The sequence below is a fragment of the Somniosus microcephalus genome, unplaced genomic scaffold, assembly GCF_052327205.1.
Source record: "Somniosus microcephalus isolate GS21.2 unplaced genomic scaffold, FLI_Smic_1.0 unresolved_chr3, whole genome shotgun sequence".
In the NCBI taxonomy this organism is placed as follows: domain Eukaryota; kingdom Metazoa; phylum Chordata; class Chondrichthyes; order Squaliformes; family Somniosidae; genus Somniosus; species Somniosus microcephalus.
This window is the reverse complement of record NW_028225181.1, coordinates 46487522-46505869: the sequence shown is the minus strand read 5'-3', so window position 1 is coordinate 46505869 and position 18348 is coordinate 46487522. Positions and strand designations below refer to the sequence as shown.

The following is an 18348-nucleotide window of genomic DNA, read 5'->3' as shown; positions in this document are numbered from 1 at the left end:
TATCCCACCCGATCCCCGTAACCCCTACACCAACACATATCCCACCCTATCCCTGTAACCCCACGTATTTAATCCCCCTAACACTAAGGGTCAATTTATCATAGCCAATCAACCTAACCCGCACATCTTTTGGACTGTGGGAGGAAACCGGAGCACCCGGAGGAAACCCATGCAAACACGGGGAGAATGTGCAAACTCCACACAGACAGTCACCCGAGGCCGGATTCGAACCCGGGTCCCTGGCGCTGTGAGGCAACAGTGCTAACCAGTATGCCACCGTGCTGCTTCTCTCTCTCAATGTGTCCTCTCTCTCTCTCGATGTTTCCCCTCTCTCTCTCTCGATGTTTCCCCTCTCTCTCTCTCGATGTTTCCTCTCTCTCTCTCTCGGTTTCCCCTCTCTCTCTCTCGATGTTTCCTCTCTCTCTCTCTCTCGATTTTTCCCCTCTCTCTCTCTCGATGTTTCCTCTCTCTCTCGATGTTTCCTCTCAGTCTCTCTCGATGTTTCCTCTCTCTCTCTCGATGTTTCCCCTCTCTCTCTCTCGACGTTTCCTCTCTCTCTCAATGTTTCCCCTCGGTCTCTCATGATGTTTCCCCTCTGTCTCTCTCGATGTTTCCCTTCAGTCTCTCCCGATTTTTCCCCTCAGTCTCTCGATGTTTCCCTTCAGTCTCTCTCGATGTTTCCCCTCTCTCTCTCTCGATGTTTCCCCTCGGACTCTCTCGATGTTTCCCCTCTCTCTTTCTCGATGTTTCCCCTCGGTCTCTCTCGATGTTTCCCTTCAGTCGCTCTCGATCTTTCCCCTCAGTCTCTCTCGATGTTTCCTCCCTCTCTCTCTCCATGTTTCCCCTCGGTCTCTCTCGATGTTTCCTCTCTCTCTCTCTCTCGATGTTTCCCCTCGGTCTCTCTCGATGTTTCCCTTCAGTCGCTCTCGATCTTTCCCCTCAGTCTCTCTCGATGTTTCCCCTCTCTCTCTCTCGATGTTTCCTCTCTCTCTCTCTCGATGTTTCCCCTCTCTCTCTCTCGATGTTTCCCCTCTCTCTCTCAATGTTTCCTCTCTCTCTCTCTCGCTGTTTCCCCTCGGTCTCTCTCGATGTTTCCCTTCAGTCTCTCTCGATGTTTCCCCCCTCTCTCTCTCTCGATGTTTCCCCTCGGTCTCTCTCGATGTTTCCTCTCTTTCTCTCTCGATATTTCCTCTCTCTCTCCCTCGATGTTTCCTCTCTCTCTCTCTCGATGTTTCCTCTCTCTCTCGATGTTTCCTCTCTCTCTCTCTCTCGATGTTTCCTCTCTCTCTCTCCCTCGATGTTTCCTCTCTATCTCTCTTGATGTTTCCTCTCTGTCTCTCTCGATGTTTCCCCTCGGTCTCTCTCGATGTTTCCCCTCGGTCTCTCTCGATGTTTCCCCTCGGTCTCTCTCGATGTTTCCCTCGGTCTCTCTCGATGTTTCCCCTCGGTCTCTCTCGATGTTTCCCCTCGGTCTCTCTCGATGTTTCCCCATCTTGTTTAGGATGCCATCTGCACCACAGGCTTTTCTTGGTCGCAGGTCCTTGAGTTTTTCAAATAGCTCTTTTTCAGTTATTGAGGAGTCTAAAGGTTTTTGGTAATCTTTTATGGTGAGTTCGAGCTTTTCCAATTTTTTACATATTTGATCTTGTTCTGGGCTTAGTGTGTTTTTCTGGTATAATTTTTCAAAATGGTTTTCCCATATGTCTCCATTTTGAATGGGCAATTCATCGTGTTGCTTTTTGTATAATGTATTCCAGTTGTCCCAGAATCAATAGATTCTTCAATGGTGCTGAGTTTATTCTTAATATACTGTTCTTTCTTGGTTCTGAATATGTTTTTGTATTGTGTTAGTGCCTGACAATAAGCAAGGGGTAGTTCCTCATTTTCTGGTTGTCTGTGTTTTTGGTTTCATATTTTTCTGAGTTTTTTCCTCATGTTATAGCAGTCTGAATCAAACCATTTTTCGTGGTTTTGTGATTTGCATTTACTCTTGGAAGATTTCAAGTTCAACATTGATGCCAGATTATCAAAAATATTATTTAGGTTATTCACTACCCGGTTTACGCCTTCTTTACTGTGAGTGTATGTGTTTTCCAGAAAGGTGTCTAAGAGAGATTGAGTTGATTGACTGCTAATTGCTTTCTGGTATTTTTCAGTGCTGTTTTGGGCCCATCTGTAGGATTTTTTAATGATGTACAGCTTACTGGGCTGTGTTTCTGTGTTGGTTGTTTCTGTCCTTTTAAGATACGCAGTAATTTGGCTGTGATCTGACAGAGGTGTTAGTGGTTTGACTGTGAATGCTCTGAAAGAGAATGGGTCCAGATCTGTAATCATATAGTTTACGGTGCTGATGCCAAGAGGTGAAGAATAGGTCGATCTTCCTAGAGAGACCCCTCTGAACCTACCATTGACAATGTACAGACCCAGGCTTCGACAGAGCTGCAGGAGCTGCTTTCCGTTTGCATTTGTCTGATTGTCGTAATTATTCCCGTGTGAATGAAAAGGGAGATCAAAATGGTTATTCCCAAATATGTAATTATTCCCCTGAGTACTGATAAAGTCTGGTTCTTCACCAGTTCTTGAGTTGAGATCACCACAGATCAACACGTTCCCATGGGCCTGGTAATGGTTAATCTCCCTCTCAATGTTGGAGAAGGTGTCCTCTTTGAAGTACAGGGATTCTATAGGGGGGATACAGATTGCACAAATGAAAACATCTTGCATGTTGAAATGATGTCTTTCTTAATCTTGAGCCATAGATGATTTTTGCCCTTTTTTTATAAATTCAATGTAATTCCTAAGCTCTGCTTTAAACCAAATCAGTATGCCTCCAGAGTCTCTGCCCTGGGTTACTCCTGGCAGTTTATTGGAGAGAACCACCAGCTCTGTGTACCCAGGGGGACAACCAGTGGACCCTTCTCCTCTACACCAGGTTTCTTGCAAAATGATAATGTCTAGATCTTTGATTTCATCTAAGAACTCTGAGGTCCTGCTCTTAAAACCAAACACAGAAGAGCGTAGGCCTTGGATATTCTATGTCTCTCTCTCTATGTCTCTCTCTCTGTCTCTCTCTCACTATCTCTGTCTCTCTCTCACTATCTCTGTCACTCTCTCCCCCTCTCTCTCTGTCTCTCTCTGTCCCTGTCTCTCTTTCGGTCACTCTCTCTCTCCCCCTCTCTCTCTGTCTCTCTCTGTCCCTGTCTCGCTTTCTCTCTCTCACTATCTCTGTCTCTCTCTGTCACTCTCGCACTATCTCTGTCTCTCTCTCCCCCTCTCTCTCTGGCCCTGTCTCTCTCTCTCCCCCTCTCTCTCTGTCTCTCTCTGACCCTGTCTCTCTCTCTCTCTCTGTCTCTCTCACTCTATCTCCCTCTATCTCTGTCTCTCTCTCTCTCTATGTCTCTCTCTCTATGTCTCTCTCTCTCTATGTCTCTCTCTCTCTATGTCTATCTCTTCCTCTCTATCTCTATCTCCCTGTCTCTATCTCTCTCTATCTGTCTCTCTATGTCTCTACCTCTCTCTATCTCTCTCCGACTCTCTCTATCTGTCTCTCTCTGTCTCTCTCTCTGTCAATCAATTCAATTCAATTCAATTTCAATTTCAATTCAAATGCTTTATTGGCATGAAAGTTTACAGGGAACCATGTTGCCAAAGCTTACATAACAAAAAGTACAGTTTTCCAACATTCTGTAGGTGTCAAACAATTTTGACCTTCGTTGGGTACAGACAATATTAATTTAAACAGTCATTGACCCTCGTTGGGTACATTCAGTATTAATTTTTAAACAGTCGTTGGGTACATTCGGTATTGATTTAAACATTCTTAATGTTTATATGTGCTATAGGTGTGCTCGTTAGTCCCTCACTGTTCCTCAGGTTGTGACATGTTGTTACATATTGGGCACCAAGGTATGGTCTGTCTCCTTCTCCCAGGGCTAATCTTAATTTTGACAGGTCATCCAATTCTTTGAAATCTGGGGTTGTTTGGCTGAGCTTGTCAAAATATATGTTTCTTGTTTTGTTGAATTTTTCGCATTTTAGGAGGAAGTGCATCTCTGTCTCAACCTCGCCGGCCAGACATTGATCACATATTCTATTCTCTCTAGGCTGCCAGGATTTCTTGTACCTTCCTTTTTCAATTGCCACTTGGTGGTCGCTTAGTCTGTACCTGGTAAGTGTCTGTCTCTGTTTTGTGTCTCTGATGGTCGAGAGATAGTCTGCCAGTTTATATTCTCTTTTTAGGGCCCGGTAACATTCTAATCTGCTTTGGCTTTTGGTTATTTTGTTCCAATGTTCCAGGTAGGTTTCTTTGCATTGTTTAATGATTTGGTTCACTCGGATTGGTGTTTGGAGGGCAGTGTTGGTCTGGGACTGGTCAGGGTCCGGCTGAGTAGGAGTACTTAATTTCAGTAGCAGCTGACTCAGGGGACTCATTTCTGGGTTCAGCTCTTGGGTCTGGAGGGCTTTAAAATGAAGGGTGTCTGGGGAACTAGATTTGAGGTGATTTAGAAAGTTTAGTGCTCGTTTTTGGATGTTTATTATCAGTGGGTATCTGCCTAGTTTGGCTCTACATGCATTTGTTGGTGTTTTCCTTTGGGTGCGAAGAATGCTTCGGCAAAATTCTGCATGTAGGGCTTCTATTGTGTGTTTTTCCCATTTAGTGTAGCTATGGTGATTGAGTGGGCCCCATACTTCACTACCGTACAGCGCAATCGGCAGGATTATGCTGTCAAATATTTTGAGCCAGATTTTGATTGGAATTTGGATGTTGTAGAATTTTCTTTTTATTGCATATAGGGCTCTTCGGGCTTTTCCTTTTAGTGCATTCACTGCTATGCTGAAGCTCCCTGATGCTGTGATGGTTAGACCAAGGTAGGTGTAGCTCATAGTGTGTCCTATGATGGTATCAATGAGAGTAAACTGGTATTTGTTTTCCTGACATCTGGGCCTTTTTTGAAAAATCATGATGTTGGTTTTCTTTAGATTTACTGAGGGCCCAATTTTGGCAGTATTTGTCGAGTAGGTCTAATTGTTGCTGTAATCCTTGTTCTGTGGGAGACAGCAGAACCAGGTCGTCCGCATAGAACAGGGACCTCACTTCCCCATCTAGGAGACAGAGACCCGGTGACTCGCTTTGCTCCAGCATGCCTGCTAACTCATTTATGTATATGTTGAACAGGGTCAGGCTCAAATTGCAGCCCTGCCGGACGCCTCTTCTCTGGGTGAAGAAACCGGTGCGTTTGTCTCCAATTTTGACACCGCATTTATTTTTCAGATACATTGATTTAATAAGGTCATAGACTTTGCCCCCTATTCCACACTGAAGAAGTTTGTAATAGAGCCCTTCGTGCCAGATAGAGTCAAAAGCTTTCTTGAAGTCAATGAAACAAGCGAATATTTTCCCATTTTTTGTTTGGTGTATATGTTTTTCAATGAGAGTGTGAAGGGTATAGATATGGTCGGTGGTGCGGTGTTTTGGAAGAAAGCCTATTTGATTTTTTCTAAGGATATTATGTTTGTTAAGAAAATCCAGCAATCTACTATTTAGAATACTGCAGAATAACTTCCCTAGACAACTGTTGACACAGATGCCACGGTAGTTATTTGGGTCTGATTTGTTTCCACTTTTATATATGGAAGAGATGAGTCCTTGGCACCAGATATCGGGAAAACAGCCTGAACGTAATATGATGTTGAATAACTTGAGTACAGCACCCTGCATCTCCATATTGCTGAACTTGAGCATTTCATTTTTGATGTTGTCTGGACCACAGGCTTTCTTTAGGTGGAGAGATTTTGTTTTTGTGGCCAGTTCTTTCCAAGTGATTGGGGAGTCTAGAGGGTTTTGGTTGTCTTTAATTGTTGCTTCTAATGTGTGGAGTTTTTCTGTGACATGATGTTGACTTGGGTTTGTTTCGTTTATTGGGATGTCTTTGTAGAGGTTTTCAAAATGTGTTCTCCAGATGTCGCCATCTTGGATTGGTAATGCTTGCAATTGTGTTGTACTCAGGTTATTCCACATATCCCAGAATTGATTTTGATTAATGGAGTTTTCAATTTCTTCGAGTCTTTTGTGGGTATAATTTTGTGTTTTGTTCCTAATGGTGTGTTTATATCTTTTGAGGGTCTCATTGTATCTAATACGTAGGTCTGGATTGTTTGGTTGGCGATGCTTTTGGTTTGATATTTTTCTCAGGTCTTTTCTGGCATTTTTGCATTCGTGATCAAACCATTTCTCATTTTTTTGTCTTTTGTAACGTTTCCTCTTCTGTTTCACAAGGTCGGCTTCTACAGCTGCCTCATGGAAGATCATATTTGTATCATCTATGGCCATGTTTACACCATCTCTGGTGATCTCATATAGATTTTCTTTAAATTTTGATATTTTACTTGTGAGATCAGGTGAATTTAGTGCTGTGATGAATTTATCTCCACTGTCTGGGGCCCATTTGTATGTCTGGTTTATTTTATGGAGCTTACTGGGTTCCTTTTTTGTGTCTGTAGTTTGGGCAGAAAGTTTAAGGTACACATTTATTTGGTTATGGTCTGAGAGGGGGGATTGCTGCCTGACAGTGAATGCGTTGATATCGCAGGGGTCCAGGTCATTGATTGTATAATCCACCACACTAGACCCAAGAGTTGAGGAATATGTGAGTCTCCCTAAGGAGTCCCCTCTGAACCTACTGTTAACTATGTACAGGCCTAAGGCTCGGCAGAGTTGCACTACCTCCCTACCGCTTTTATTTATTTCACAGTCAAGGTTGTTCCGATTTGCGATGGCTGGTGTGACATATAAAGGGGTCTGGCCAAACACATGGTTGTTGCCCTGTGGGTCTATGAAGTCAGGTTCACATCCGGTCCTTGCATTTAGGTCCCCACATAGTAGCACATTTCCTTGGGCCTGGAAATGGCTGATTTCCATGTGGAGAGTATCAAATAACTCCTCTTCAAAATATGGCGAATCTATTGGAGGTATGTAGATTGCACATAAGTAGACATCTTTTTTTGCTATTCCTATATTTTTATCTAATTTTAGCCATACATGTGATTTCCCCTGTTTTATCGGTGAGATGTGTTTGTCCAGTTCTCCTTTATACCACACCAAGATTCCCCCGGAGGTTCTGCCCTTGCGTGTCTTAGTGTTCTTTACTGAGGGCACAATGATTTCATGGTACATTGGAGGACAGTGGGTGGGCACGTCCTTTTGACACCATGTTTCTGTTAACACAATTATATCAATGTCTTTTATAGATTTTAGGAATTCAGGGTCTGTACTCTTCATCCCAAAAGTTGAGGAGCGGAGACCCTGGATATTCCAGCAGCTTATGTGGAAAGAACGCATCTATATAGTTCAAAAAAACGAAATAAAATGGACCTATTTTGTGGGACGGGTGTGAAAACACTAGTTTATATAATGCTAAATGACGATTTAGTATAAATTCCATAAGGCATGCACATACTGCTATCTAATAATAGTAATAATAAAATAACAATAATAATAATTTAGTACATTCTTCTCCGGCTTTCCATCAGGGTGCTTATCATCGTCATGATCTTTCTCAGTTCTTGGTCTACAGTCTGTGGTCTAGAGGGGGGTCTGGGGTCAGGTACAATAGCACGGTTCTGTTGCTGGTTTTGTATAGGGGGGTGGGGGACAGTGGTGGTCCTGTTTGGGTTAGGGCTCCCAATGGTAGAGGGGGTGGGAGGGGTGCGTCTTTTGGCAGTGTTTATGAGGTTTTTTGCGAAGATCCACATCCGCTGTTTGAGTAGATGTATTCCGTCATAGAGGTCCCTTGTGTTGATGTTTGGGTGATGGGCTAGGTGGTCGTTGGGGAGGGCAGTACATCTCGTGTCGATCTCCCTGTTGGTGTTGTGGATTACATAGGCTGGGGTGTCCTCTCTCACTCTCTCTCTCTCTCACTCTGTCTCTCTCTCTCTCACTGTCTCTCTCTCACTCTCTCTCACTCTGTCTCCCTCTCTCTCTCACTCTCTCTGTCTCTCTCACTCTCTCTCTCTGTCTCACTCTCACTCTCTCTGTCTCTCTCACTCTCTCTCTCACTCTCTCTGTCTCTCTCACTCTCTCTCTCTGTCTCACTCTCACTGTCTCTCACTCTCTCACTCTGTCTCACTCTCACTCTCTCTGTCTCTCTCACTCTCTCTCTCACTCGCTCTGTCTCTCTCTCACTCTCTCTGTCTCTCTCTCACTCTGTCTCTCTCTCAATTCAATTCAAATCGCTTTATTGGCATGACAAGGTACATCTTATGTTGCCAAAGCATCGAAAAACATTTATGGTTGAACACATAAACGCAGATCTATTCATACAGTGTATAAACAGATATATCCTCTCTCTCACTCTCTCTGTCTCTCTCACTCTCACTCTCTCTCACTCTCTCTCTCCCTCAGCCCCTCCCCCCTGAACCCTCCCCCTCTCTCTGTCTGGGATCTCCTCCTCCTCCACCTCCAGATACCATGAACTCGCTGTTCGGGCCGAACCTGCTATTGCTGCCGGCGGCCGAGCCGCTGTCCCCGGAGTCGTGCCTGGGCGACCCGCTGGGGCTGGGCCCGGGGCCTGGGCCCAGCATGGCCCTCCGCAACCACCTGGGCACCAACATCAGCGTCCTCAAGACCCTCAACCTGCGCTTCCGCTGCTTCCTGGCCAAGGTGCACGAGCTGGAGCGCCGCAACCGGCTGCTGGAGAAGCAGCTGCTGGAGGCCGGGCCTGGGGCCTCGCCCGGCCCCTCCACCCGCCACCAGGCCGTGCAGACCGGCTGCCCCCTGCCCCTGGGCCCGCCCCAAGCCTCGGGCCTGGCCTGGAGCCCCTCCCTGGGCTGCTCCTCCGCCAGGCCCCAGGCCCCGAGCCTGGGCTGCTCCTCCTCCTCCACCTCCACCTACTACCCCGGGCTCTGGAGTTACAGCCAGCCCCGCGGCGCCGGGCTCGGTCCCCCCATCCCCGGTCCCGAGGCGTTGCCGTCCGCCCCGCCGCCGGGCCAGGGCGAGAGCTGGGGGATGCGGGGACAGTGGCGGCGGCGGGCTGGGGCGGCGGCGGAGGAGAGCGGGGTGGGCGTGCAGATCGACACCATCACCCCCGAAATCCGGGCCCTCTACAACGTACTGGCCAAGGTGAAGCGGGAGCGGGACGAGCTGAAGCACAGGTATGTAGGGCAGGGTGGGGGTGTTCGAGGGGTAATGGGGGGTTCGACGGGCTGCCGGTCAGTGTACGGGGTGTTCGAGGGGTAATGGGGGGTTCAAGGGGCTGGCGGTCACTGTACGGGGTGTTCGAGGGGTAATGGGTTCGAGGGGCTGGCGGTCACTGTACGGGGTGTTCGAGGGGTAATGGGGGTGTTCGAGGGGCTGGTGGTCACTGTACAGGGTGTTCGAGGGGTAATGATGGTTTCGAGGGGCTGGCGGTCACTGTACGGGGTGTTCGAGGGGTAATGGGGGGTTCGAGGGGCTGGCGGTCACTACGGTGTGTTCGAGGGGTAATGGGGGGGTTGGAGGGGCTGGCGTTCACTACGGGGTGTTCGAGAGGTAATGGGGGGTTCGAGGGGCTGGCGGTCACTACGGGGTTTTCGAGGTGTAATGGGGGGTTCGAGAGGCTGGCGGTCACTGTACGGGGTGTTCGAGGGGTAATGGGGGGTTCGAGGGGCTGGCGGTCACTACGTGGGGTTCGAGGTGCAATGGGAGGTTCGAGGGGCTGGCGGTCACTGTACGTGGGGTTCGAGGTGTAATGGGAGGTTCGAGGGGCTGGCGGTCACTGTACGGGGGGTTCGAGGGGCTCGCGGTCAGTGTACGGGGGTTCGAGGGGTAATGGGAGGTTCGAGGGGCTGGTGGTCACTGTACAGGGGGTTCGAGGGGTAATGGGCGGTTCAAGAGGCTGGCGGTCACTGTACGGGGGTTCGAGGGGTAATGGGGGATTCGAGGGGCTGGCGGTCACTGTACGGGGGGTTCGAGGGGTAATGGGGGGTTCGAGGGGCTGGCGGTTAGTGCACGGGGTGTTCGAGGGGCTGGCGGTCACTGTACGGGGGGTTCGAGGGGTAATGGGGGGTTCGAAGGGCTGGCGGTCACTGTACGGGGTGGATAGACGGGTAATGGGGGGATCGAGGGGCTGACGGTCACTGTACAGTGGGAGTTTGAGGGGTAATGGGGGGTTAGACGGGCTGGCGGTCACTGTACGGGGTGTTCGAGGGGTAATGGGAGGTTCGAGGGGCTGGCGGTCACTGTACGGGGTGTTCGAGGGGTAATGGTGGGTTCGAGGGGCTGGCGGTCACTGTACGGGGAGGGTTTGAGGGGTAATGGGGTTCGAGGGGTAATGGGGGGTTCGTGGGGCTGGCGGTCTCTGTACCGGGGGGTTCGAGGGATAATGGGGGGTTTGAGGGGTAATGGGGGGTTCGAGGGGCTGACGGTCACGGTACGGGGTGTTCGAGGGGTAATGGGGGGTTCGAGGGGCTGGTGGTCACTGTGGGGTGTTCAAGGGGTAATGGCGGGTCAAGGGGCTTATGGTCACTGTACGGGTGGGTTTGAGGTGTAATGGGGGTTCGAGGGGCTGGCGGTCACTGTACGTGGGGTTCGAGGTGTAATGGGATGTTCGAGGGGCTGGTGGTCACTGTACGGGGGGTTCGAGGGGTAATGGGGGGTTCGAGGGGCTGGTGGTCACTGTACGGGGTGTTCGAGGGGCTGGCGGTCACTGTACAGGGGGTTCGAGGGGTAATGGGGGGTTCGAGGGGCTGGCGGTCACTGTACGGGGAGGGTTTGAGGGGTAATGGGGCGGTTCGAGGGGTAATGGGGGGTTCGAGGGGCTGACGGTCACGGTACGGGGTGTTCGAGGGGTAATGGGGGGTTCGAGGGGCTGGCGGTCACTGTACGGGGTGTTCGAGTGGTAATGGGAGGTTCGACGGGCTGGTGGTCACTGTACCGGGGGTTCGAGGGGCTTACGGTCACAGTACGGGGTGTTCGAGGGGTAATGGGGGGTCAAGGGGCTTATGGTCACTGTACGGGTGGGTTTGAGGTGTAATGGGGGTTCGAGGGGCTGGCGGTCACTGTACGTGGGGTTCGAGGTGTAATGGGATGTTCGAGGGGCTGGCGGTCACTGTACGGGGGGTTCGAGGTGTAATGGGATGTTCGAGGGGCTGGCGGTCACTGTACGGGGGGTTCGAGGGGTAATGGGGGGTTCGAGGGGCTGGCGGTCACTGTACGGGGGGTTTGAGGGGTAATGGGGGGTTCGAGGGGCTGGTGGTCACTGTACGGGGTGTTCGAGGGGCTGGCGGTCACTGTACAGGCGGTTCGAGGGGTAATGGGGGGTTCGAGGGGCTGGCGGTCACTGTACGGGGTGTTCGAGGGGCTGGCGGTCACTGTACGGGGTGTTCGAGGGGTAATGGGAGGTTCGAGGGGCTGGCGGTCACTGTACAGCGGTGTTCGAGGGGTAATGGGAGGTTCGAGGGGTTGGCGGTCAGTGTACGGGGTGTTCGAGGGGTAATGGGAGGTTTGAGGGGCTGGCGGTCAGTGTACGGGGTGTTCGAGGGGTAATGGGAGGTTCGAGGGGCTGGTGGTCACTGTACGGGGGGTTCGAGGGGGTAATGGGGGGTTCGAGGGGCTGGCGGTCACTGTACGGGGGGTTCGAGGGGTAATGGGGGGTTTGAGGGGCTGGCGGTCACTGTACGGGGGTTCGAGGGGTAATGGGGGGTTCGAGGGGCTGGCGGTCACTGTACGGGGTGTTCGAGTGGTAATGGGAGGTTCAAGGGGCTGGTGGTCACTACGGGGGGTTCAAGGGGTAATGGGCGGTTCAAGAGGCTGGCGGTCACTGTACGGGGGGTTCGAGGGGTAATGGGGGATTCGAGGGGCTGGCGGTCACTGTACGGGGGTTCGAGGGGTAATGGGGGGTTCGAGAGGCTGGCGTTCACTGTACGGGGGTTCGAGGGGTAATGGGAGGTTCAAGGGGCTGGCGGTCTCTATGGGTGGGTTTGAGGGGTAATGGGGGGTTCGAGGGGCTGGTGGTCACTACGGGGGGTTCGAGGGGTAATGGGGGGTTCGAGGGGCTGGCGGTCACTGTACGGGGTGGATAGACGGGTAATGGGGGGATCGAGGGGCTGACGGTCACTGTACAGTGGGAGTTTGAGGGGTTATGGGGGGTTAGACGGGCTGGCGGTCACTGTATGGGGTGTTCGAGGGGTAATGGGAGGTTCGAGGGGCTGGCGGTCACTGTACGGGGTGTTCGAGGGGTAATGGTGGGTTCGAGGGGCTGGCGGTCACTACGGGGAGGGTTTGAGGGGTAATGGGGCGGTTTGAGGGGTAATGGGGGGTTCGAGGGGCTGACGGTCACGGTACGGGGTGTTCGAGGGGTAATGGGGGGTTCGAGGGGCTGGCGGTCACTGTACGGGGTGTTCGAGTGGTAATGGGAGGTTCGACGGGCTGGTGGTCACTGTACCGGGGGTTCGAGGGGCTTACGGTCACAGTACGGGGTGTTCGAGGGTAATGGGGGGTCAAGGGGCTTATGGTCACTGTACGGGTGGGTTTGAGGTGTAATGGGGGTTCGAGGGGCTGGCGGTCACTGTACGTGGGGTTCGAGGTGTAATGGGATGTTCGAGGGGCTGGCGGTCACTGTACGGGGGGTTCGAGGTGTAATGGGATGTTCGAGGGGCTGGCGGTCACTGTACGGGGGGTTCGAGGGGTAATGGGGGGTTCGAGGGGCTGGCGGTCACTGTACGGGGGGTTTGAGGGGTAATGGGGGGTTCGAGGGGCTGGTGGTCACTGTACGGGGTGTTCGAGGGGCTGGCGGTCACTGTACAGGGGGTTCGAGGGGTAATGGGGGGTTCGAGGGGCTGGCGGTCACTGTACGGGGTGTTCGAGGGGTAATGGGGGGTTCGAGGGGCTGGCGGTCACTGTACGGGGTGTTCGAGGGGTAATGGGAGGTTCGAGGGGTTGGCGGTCACTGTACAGGGGTGTTCGAGGGGTAATGGGAGGTTCGAGGGGTTGGCGGTCACTGTACGGGGTGTTCGAGGGGAAATGGGGGGTTCGAGGGGCTGGTGGTCACTGTACGGGGTGTTCGAGGGGTAATGGGGGGTTCGAGGCTGGCGGTCAGTGTACGGGGGGGTTCGAGGAGCTGGCGGTCACTGTACGGGTGGTTCGAGGGGTAATGGGGGGTTCGAGGGGCTGGCGGTCACTGTACGGGGGGTTCGAGGGGTAATGGGGGGTTTGAGGGGCTGGCGGTCACTGTACGGGGGTTCGAGGGGTAATGGGAGGTTCGAGGGGCTGGCGGTCACTGTACGGGGGGTTCGAGGGGCTCGCGGTCAGTGTACGGGGGTTCGAGGGGTAATGGGAGGTTCGAGGGGCTGGTGGTCACTGTACAGGGGGTTCGAGGGGTAATGGGCGGTTCAAGAGGCTGGCGGTCACTGTACGGGGGTTCGAGGGGTAATGGGGGATTCGAGGGGCTGGCGGTCACTGTACGGGGGGTTTGAGGGGTAATGGGGGGTTCGAGGGGCTGGTGGTCACTGTACGGGGGGTTCGAGGGGTAATGGGGGGTTCGAGGGGCTGGCGGTTAGTGCACGGGGTGTTCGAGGGGCTGGCGGTCACTGTACGGGGGGTTCGAGGGGTAATGGGGGTTCGAAGGGCTGGCGGTCACTGTACGGGGTGGATAGACGGGTAATGGGGGGATCGAGGGGCTGACGGTCACTGTACAGTGGGAGTTTGAGGGGTAATGGGGGGTTAGACGGGCTGGCGGTCACTGTACGGGGTGTTCGAGGGGTAATGGGAGGTTCGAGGGGCTGGCGGTCACTGTACGGGGTGTTCGAGGGGTAATGGTGGGTTCGAGGGGCTGGCGGTCACTGTACGGGGAGGGTTTGAGGGTAATGGGGTTCGAGGGGTAATGGGGGGTTCGTGGGGCTGGCGGTCTCTGTACCGGGGGGTTCGAGGGATAATGGGGGGTTTGAGGGGTAATGGGGGTTCGAGGGGCTGACGGTCACGGTACGGGGTGTTCAAGGGGTAATGGGGGTTCGAGGGGCTGGCGGTCACTGTACGTGGGGTTCGAGGTGTAATGGGATGTTCGAGGGGCTGGTGGTCACTGTACGGGGGGTTCGAGGGGTAATGGGGGGTTCGAGGGGCTGGTGGTCACTGTACGGGGTGTTCGAGGGGCTGGCGGTCACTGTACAGGGGGTTCGAGGGGTAATGGGGGGTTCGAGGGGCTGGCGGTCACTGTACGGGGTGTTCGAGCGATAATGGGGGGTTCGAGGGGCTGGCGGTCAGTGTACGGGGTGTTCGAGGGGTAATGGGAGGTTCGAGGGGCTGGCGGTCAGTGTACGGGGTGTTCGAGGGGTAATGGGAGGTTCGAGGGGTTGGCGGTCACTGTACGGGGTGTTCGAGGGGTAATGGGTGCGAGGGGCTGGTGCTCACTGTACAGGGTGTTCGAGGGGTAATGGGGGTTTCGAGGGGCTGGCGGTCACTGTACGGGGTGTTCGAGGGGTAATGGGGGGTTGGAGTGGCTGGCGTTCACTACGGGGTGTTCGAGAGGTAATGGGGGGTTCGAGGGGCTGGCGGTCACTGTACGGTGTGTTCGAGGGGTAATGGGGGGTTGGAGTGGCTGGCGTTCACTACGGGGTGTTCGAGAGGTAATGGGGGGTTCGAGGGGCTGGCGGTCACTGTACGGGGTGTTCGAGGTGTAATGGGGGATTCGAGGGGCTGGCGGTCACTACGTGGGGTTCGAGGTGCAATGGGAGGTTCGAGGGGCTGGCGGTCACTGTACGTGGGGTTCGAGGTGTAATGGGAGGTTTGAGGGGCTGGCGGTCACTGTACGGGGGGTTCGAGGGGTTATGGTGGGTTCGAGGGGCTGGTGGTCACTGTACAGGGGGTTCGAGGGGTAATGGGCGGTTCAAGAGGCTGGCGGTCACTGTACGGGGGTTCGAGGGGTTATGGTGGGTTCGAGGGGCTGGTGGTCACTGTACAGGGGGTTCGAGGGGTAATGGGCGGTTCAAGAGGCTGGCGGTCACTGTACCGGGGTTCGAGGGGTAATGGGGGATTCGAGGGGCTGGCGGTCACTGTACGGGGGGTTCGAGGGGTAATGGGGGGTTCGAGGGGTAATGTGGGGTTCGAGGGGCTGACGGTCTCTATGGGTGGGTTTGAGGGGTAATGGGGGGTTAGACGGGCTGGCGGTCACTGTATGGGGTGTTCGAGGGGTAATGGGAGGTTCGAGGGGCTGGCGGTCACTGTACGGGGTGTTCGAGGGGTAATGGTGGGTTCGAGGGGCTGGCAGTCACTGTACGGGGAGGGTTTGAGGGGTAATGGGGGGGTTCGAGGGGTAATGGGGGGTTCGTGGGTCTGGCGGTCTCTGTACCGGGGGGTTCGAGGGATAATGGGCGGTTCGAGGGGTAATGTGGGGCTCGAGGGGCTGACGGTCACGGTACGGGGTGTTCGAGGGGTAATGGGGGGTTCGAGGGGCTGGTGGTCACTGGGGTGTTCAAGGGGTAATGGGAGGTTCGAGGGGTTGGCGGTCAGTGTACGGGTGGTTCGAGGGGTAATGGGGGGTTCGAGTGGCTGGCGGTCACTGTACGGGGTGTTCGAGTGGTAATGGGAGGTTCGACGGGCTGGTGGTCACTGTACCGGGGGTTCGAGGGGCTTACGGTCACAGTACGGGGTGTTCGAGGGGTAATGGGGGTCAAGGGGCTTATGGTCACTGTACGGGTGGGTTTGAGGTGTAATGGGGGTTCGAGGGGCTGGCGGTCACTGTACGTGGGGTTCGAGGTGTAATGGGATGTTCGAGGGGCTGGCGGTCACTGTACGGGGGGTTCGAGGTGTAATGGGATGTTCGAGGGGCTGGCGGCCACTGTACGGGGGGTTCGAGGGGCTGGCGGTCACTGTACGGGGGGTTCGAGGGGTAATGGGGGGTTCGAGGGGCTGGTGGTCACTGTACGGGGTGTTCGAGGGGCTGGCGGTCACTGTACAGGGGGTTCGAGGGGTAATGGGGGGTTCGAGGGGCTGGCGGTCACTGTACGGGGTGTTCGAGCGGTAATGGGAGGTTCGAGGGGCTGGCGGTCACTGTACAGGGGTGTTCGAGGGGTAATGGGAGGTTCGAGGGGTTGGCGGTCAGTGTACGGGGTGTTCGAGGGGTAATGGGAGGTTCGAGGGGCTGGCGGTCAGTGTACGGGGTGTTCGAGGGGTAATGGGAGGTTCGAGGGGTTGGCGGTCACTGTACGGGGTGTTCGAGGGGTAATGGGTGCGAGGGGCTGGTGCTCACTGTACAGGGTGTTCGAGGGGTAATGGGGGTTTCGAGGGGCTGGCGGTCACTGTACGGGGTGTTTGAGGGGTAATGGGGGGTTCGAGCGGCTGGCGGTCACTACGGTGTGTTCGAGGGGTAATGGGGGGTTCGAGGGGCTGGCGGTCACTGTACGGGGTGTTCGAGGTGCAATGGGAGGTTCGAGGGGCTGGCGGTCACTGTACGTGGGGTTCGAGGTGTAATGGGAGGTTTGAGGGGCTGGCGGTCACTGTACGGGGGGTTCGAGGGGTTATGGGGGGTTCGAGGGGCTCGCGGTCAGTGTACGGGGGTTCGAGGGGTAATGGGAGGTTCGAGGGGCTGGTGGTCACTACAGGGGGTTCGAGGGGTAATGGGCGGTTCAAGAGGCTGGCGGTCACTGTACGGGGGTTCGAGGGGTAATGGGGGATTCGAGGGGCTGGCGGTCACTGTACGGGGGGTTCGAGGGGTAATGGGGGGTTCGAGAGGCTGTCGTTCACTGTACGGGGGTTCGAGGGGTAATGGGAGGTTCAAGGGGCTGGCGGTCTCTATGGGTGGGTTTGAGGGGTAATGGGGGGTTCGAGGGGCTGGTGGTCACTGTACGGGGGGTTCGAGGGGTAATGGGGGGTTCGAGGGGCTGGCGGTCACTGTACGGGGTGGATAGACGGGTAATGGGGGGATCGAGGGGCTGACGGTCACTGTACAGTGGGAGTTTGAGGGGTAATGGGGGGTTAGACGGGCTGGCGGTCACTGTGTGGGGTGTTCGAGGGGTAATGGGAGGTTCGAGGGGCTGGCGGTCACTGTACGGGGTGTTCGAGGGGTAATGGTGGGTTCGAGAGGCTGGCGGTCACTGTACGGGGAGGGTTTGAGGGGTAATGGGGCGGTTCGAGGGGTAATGGGGGGTTCGAGGGGCTGACGGTCACGGTACGGGGTGTTCGAGGGGTAATGGGGGGTTCGAGGGGCTGGCGGTCACTGTACGGGGTGTTCGAGTGGTAATGGGAGGTTCGACGGGCTGGTGGTCACTGTACCGGGGGTTCGAGGGGCTTACGGTCACAGTACGGGGTGTTCGAGGGGTAATGGGGGGTCAAGGGGCTTATGGTCACTGTACGGGTGGGTTTGAGGTGTAATGGGGGTTCGAGGGGCTGGCGGTCACTGTACGTGGGGTTCGAGGTGTAATGGGATGTTCGAGGGGCTGGCGGTCACTGTACGGGGGGTTCGAGGTGTAATGGGATGTTCGAGGGGCTGGCGGTCACTGTACGGGGGGTTCGAGGGGTAATGGGGGGTTCGAGGGGCTGGCGGTCACTGTACGGGGGGTTTGAGGGGTAATGGGGGGTTCGAGGGGCTGGTGGTCACTGTACGGGGTGTTCGAGGGGCTGGCGGTCACTGTACAGGCGGTTCGAGGGGTAATGGGGGGTTCGAGGGGCTGGCGGTCACTGTACGGGGTGTTCGAGGGGCTGGCGGTCACTACGGGGTGTTCGAGGGGTAATGGGAGGTTCGAGGGGCTGGCGGTCACTGTACAGGGGTGTTCGCGGTCACTGTACAGGGGTGTTCGAGGGGTAATGGGAGGTTCGAGGGGTTGGCGGTCAGTGTACGGGGTGTTCGAGGGGTAATGGGAGGTTCGAGGGGCTGGCGGTCAGTGTACGGGGTGTTCGAGGGGTAATGGGAGGTTCGAGGGGCTGGTGGTCACTGTACGGGGTGTTCGAGGGTAATGGGGGGGTTTGAGGCTGGCGGTCAGTGTACGGGGGGGTTCGAGGAGCTGGCGGTCACTGTACGGGGGGTTCGAGGGGGTAATGGGGGGGTTCGAGGGGCTGGCGGTCACTGTACGGGGGGTTCGAGGGGTAATGGGGGGTTTGAGGGGCTGGCGTCACTGTACGGGGTTCGAGGGGTAATGGGGGGTTCGAGGGGCTGGCGGTCACTGTACGGGGTGTTCGAGTGGTAATGGGAGGTTCAAGGGGCTGGTGGTCACTACGGGGGGTTCAAGGGGTAATGGGCGGTTCAAGAGGCTGGCGGTCACTGTACGGGGGTTCGAGGGGTAATGGGGGATTCGAGGGGCTGGCGGTCACTGTACGGGGGGTTCGAGGGGTAATGGGGGGTTCGAGAGGCTGGCGTTCACTGTACGGGGGTTCGAGGGGTAATG

General features: G+C 54.9%; 1 protein-coding gene across 1 annotated transcript; it reads left to right on the top strand.

Moving 5' to 3' along the window:
• The first annotated feature begins 8442 nt into the window (after positions 1 to 8442).
• Positions 8443 to 9235, top strand: LOC147091402 (non-homologous end joining factor IFFO1-like). Its single transcript, XM_085976588.1, has one exon. It carries the CDS (start codon positions 8468 to 8470, stop codon positions 9233 to 9235), a length of 768 nt encoding a protein of 255 aa, XP_085832714.1. The 5' UTR covers positions 8443 to 8467.
• Positions 9236 to 18348: the final 9113 nt, after the last annotated feature.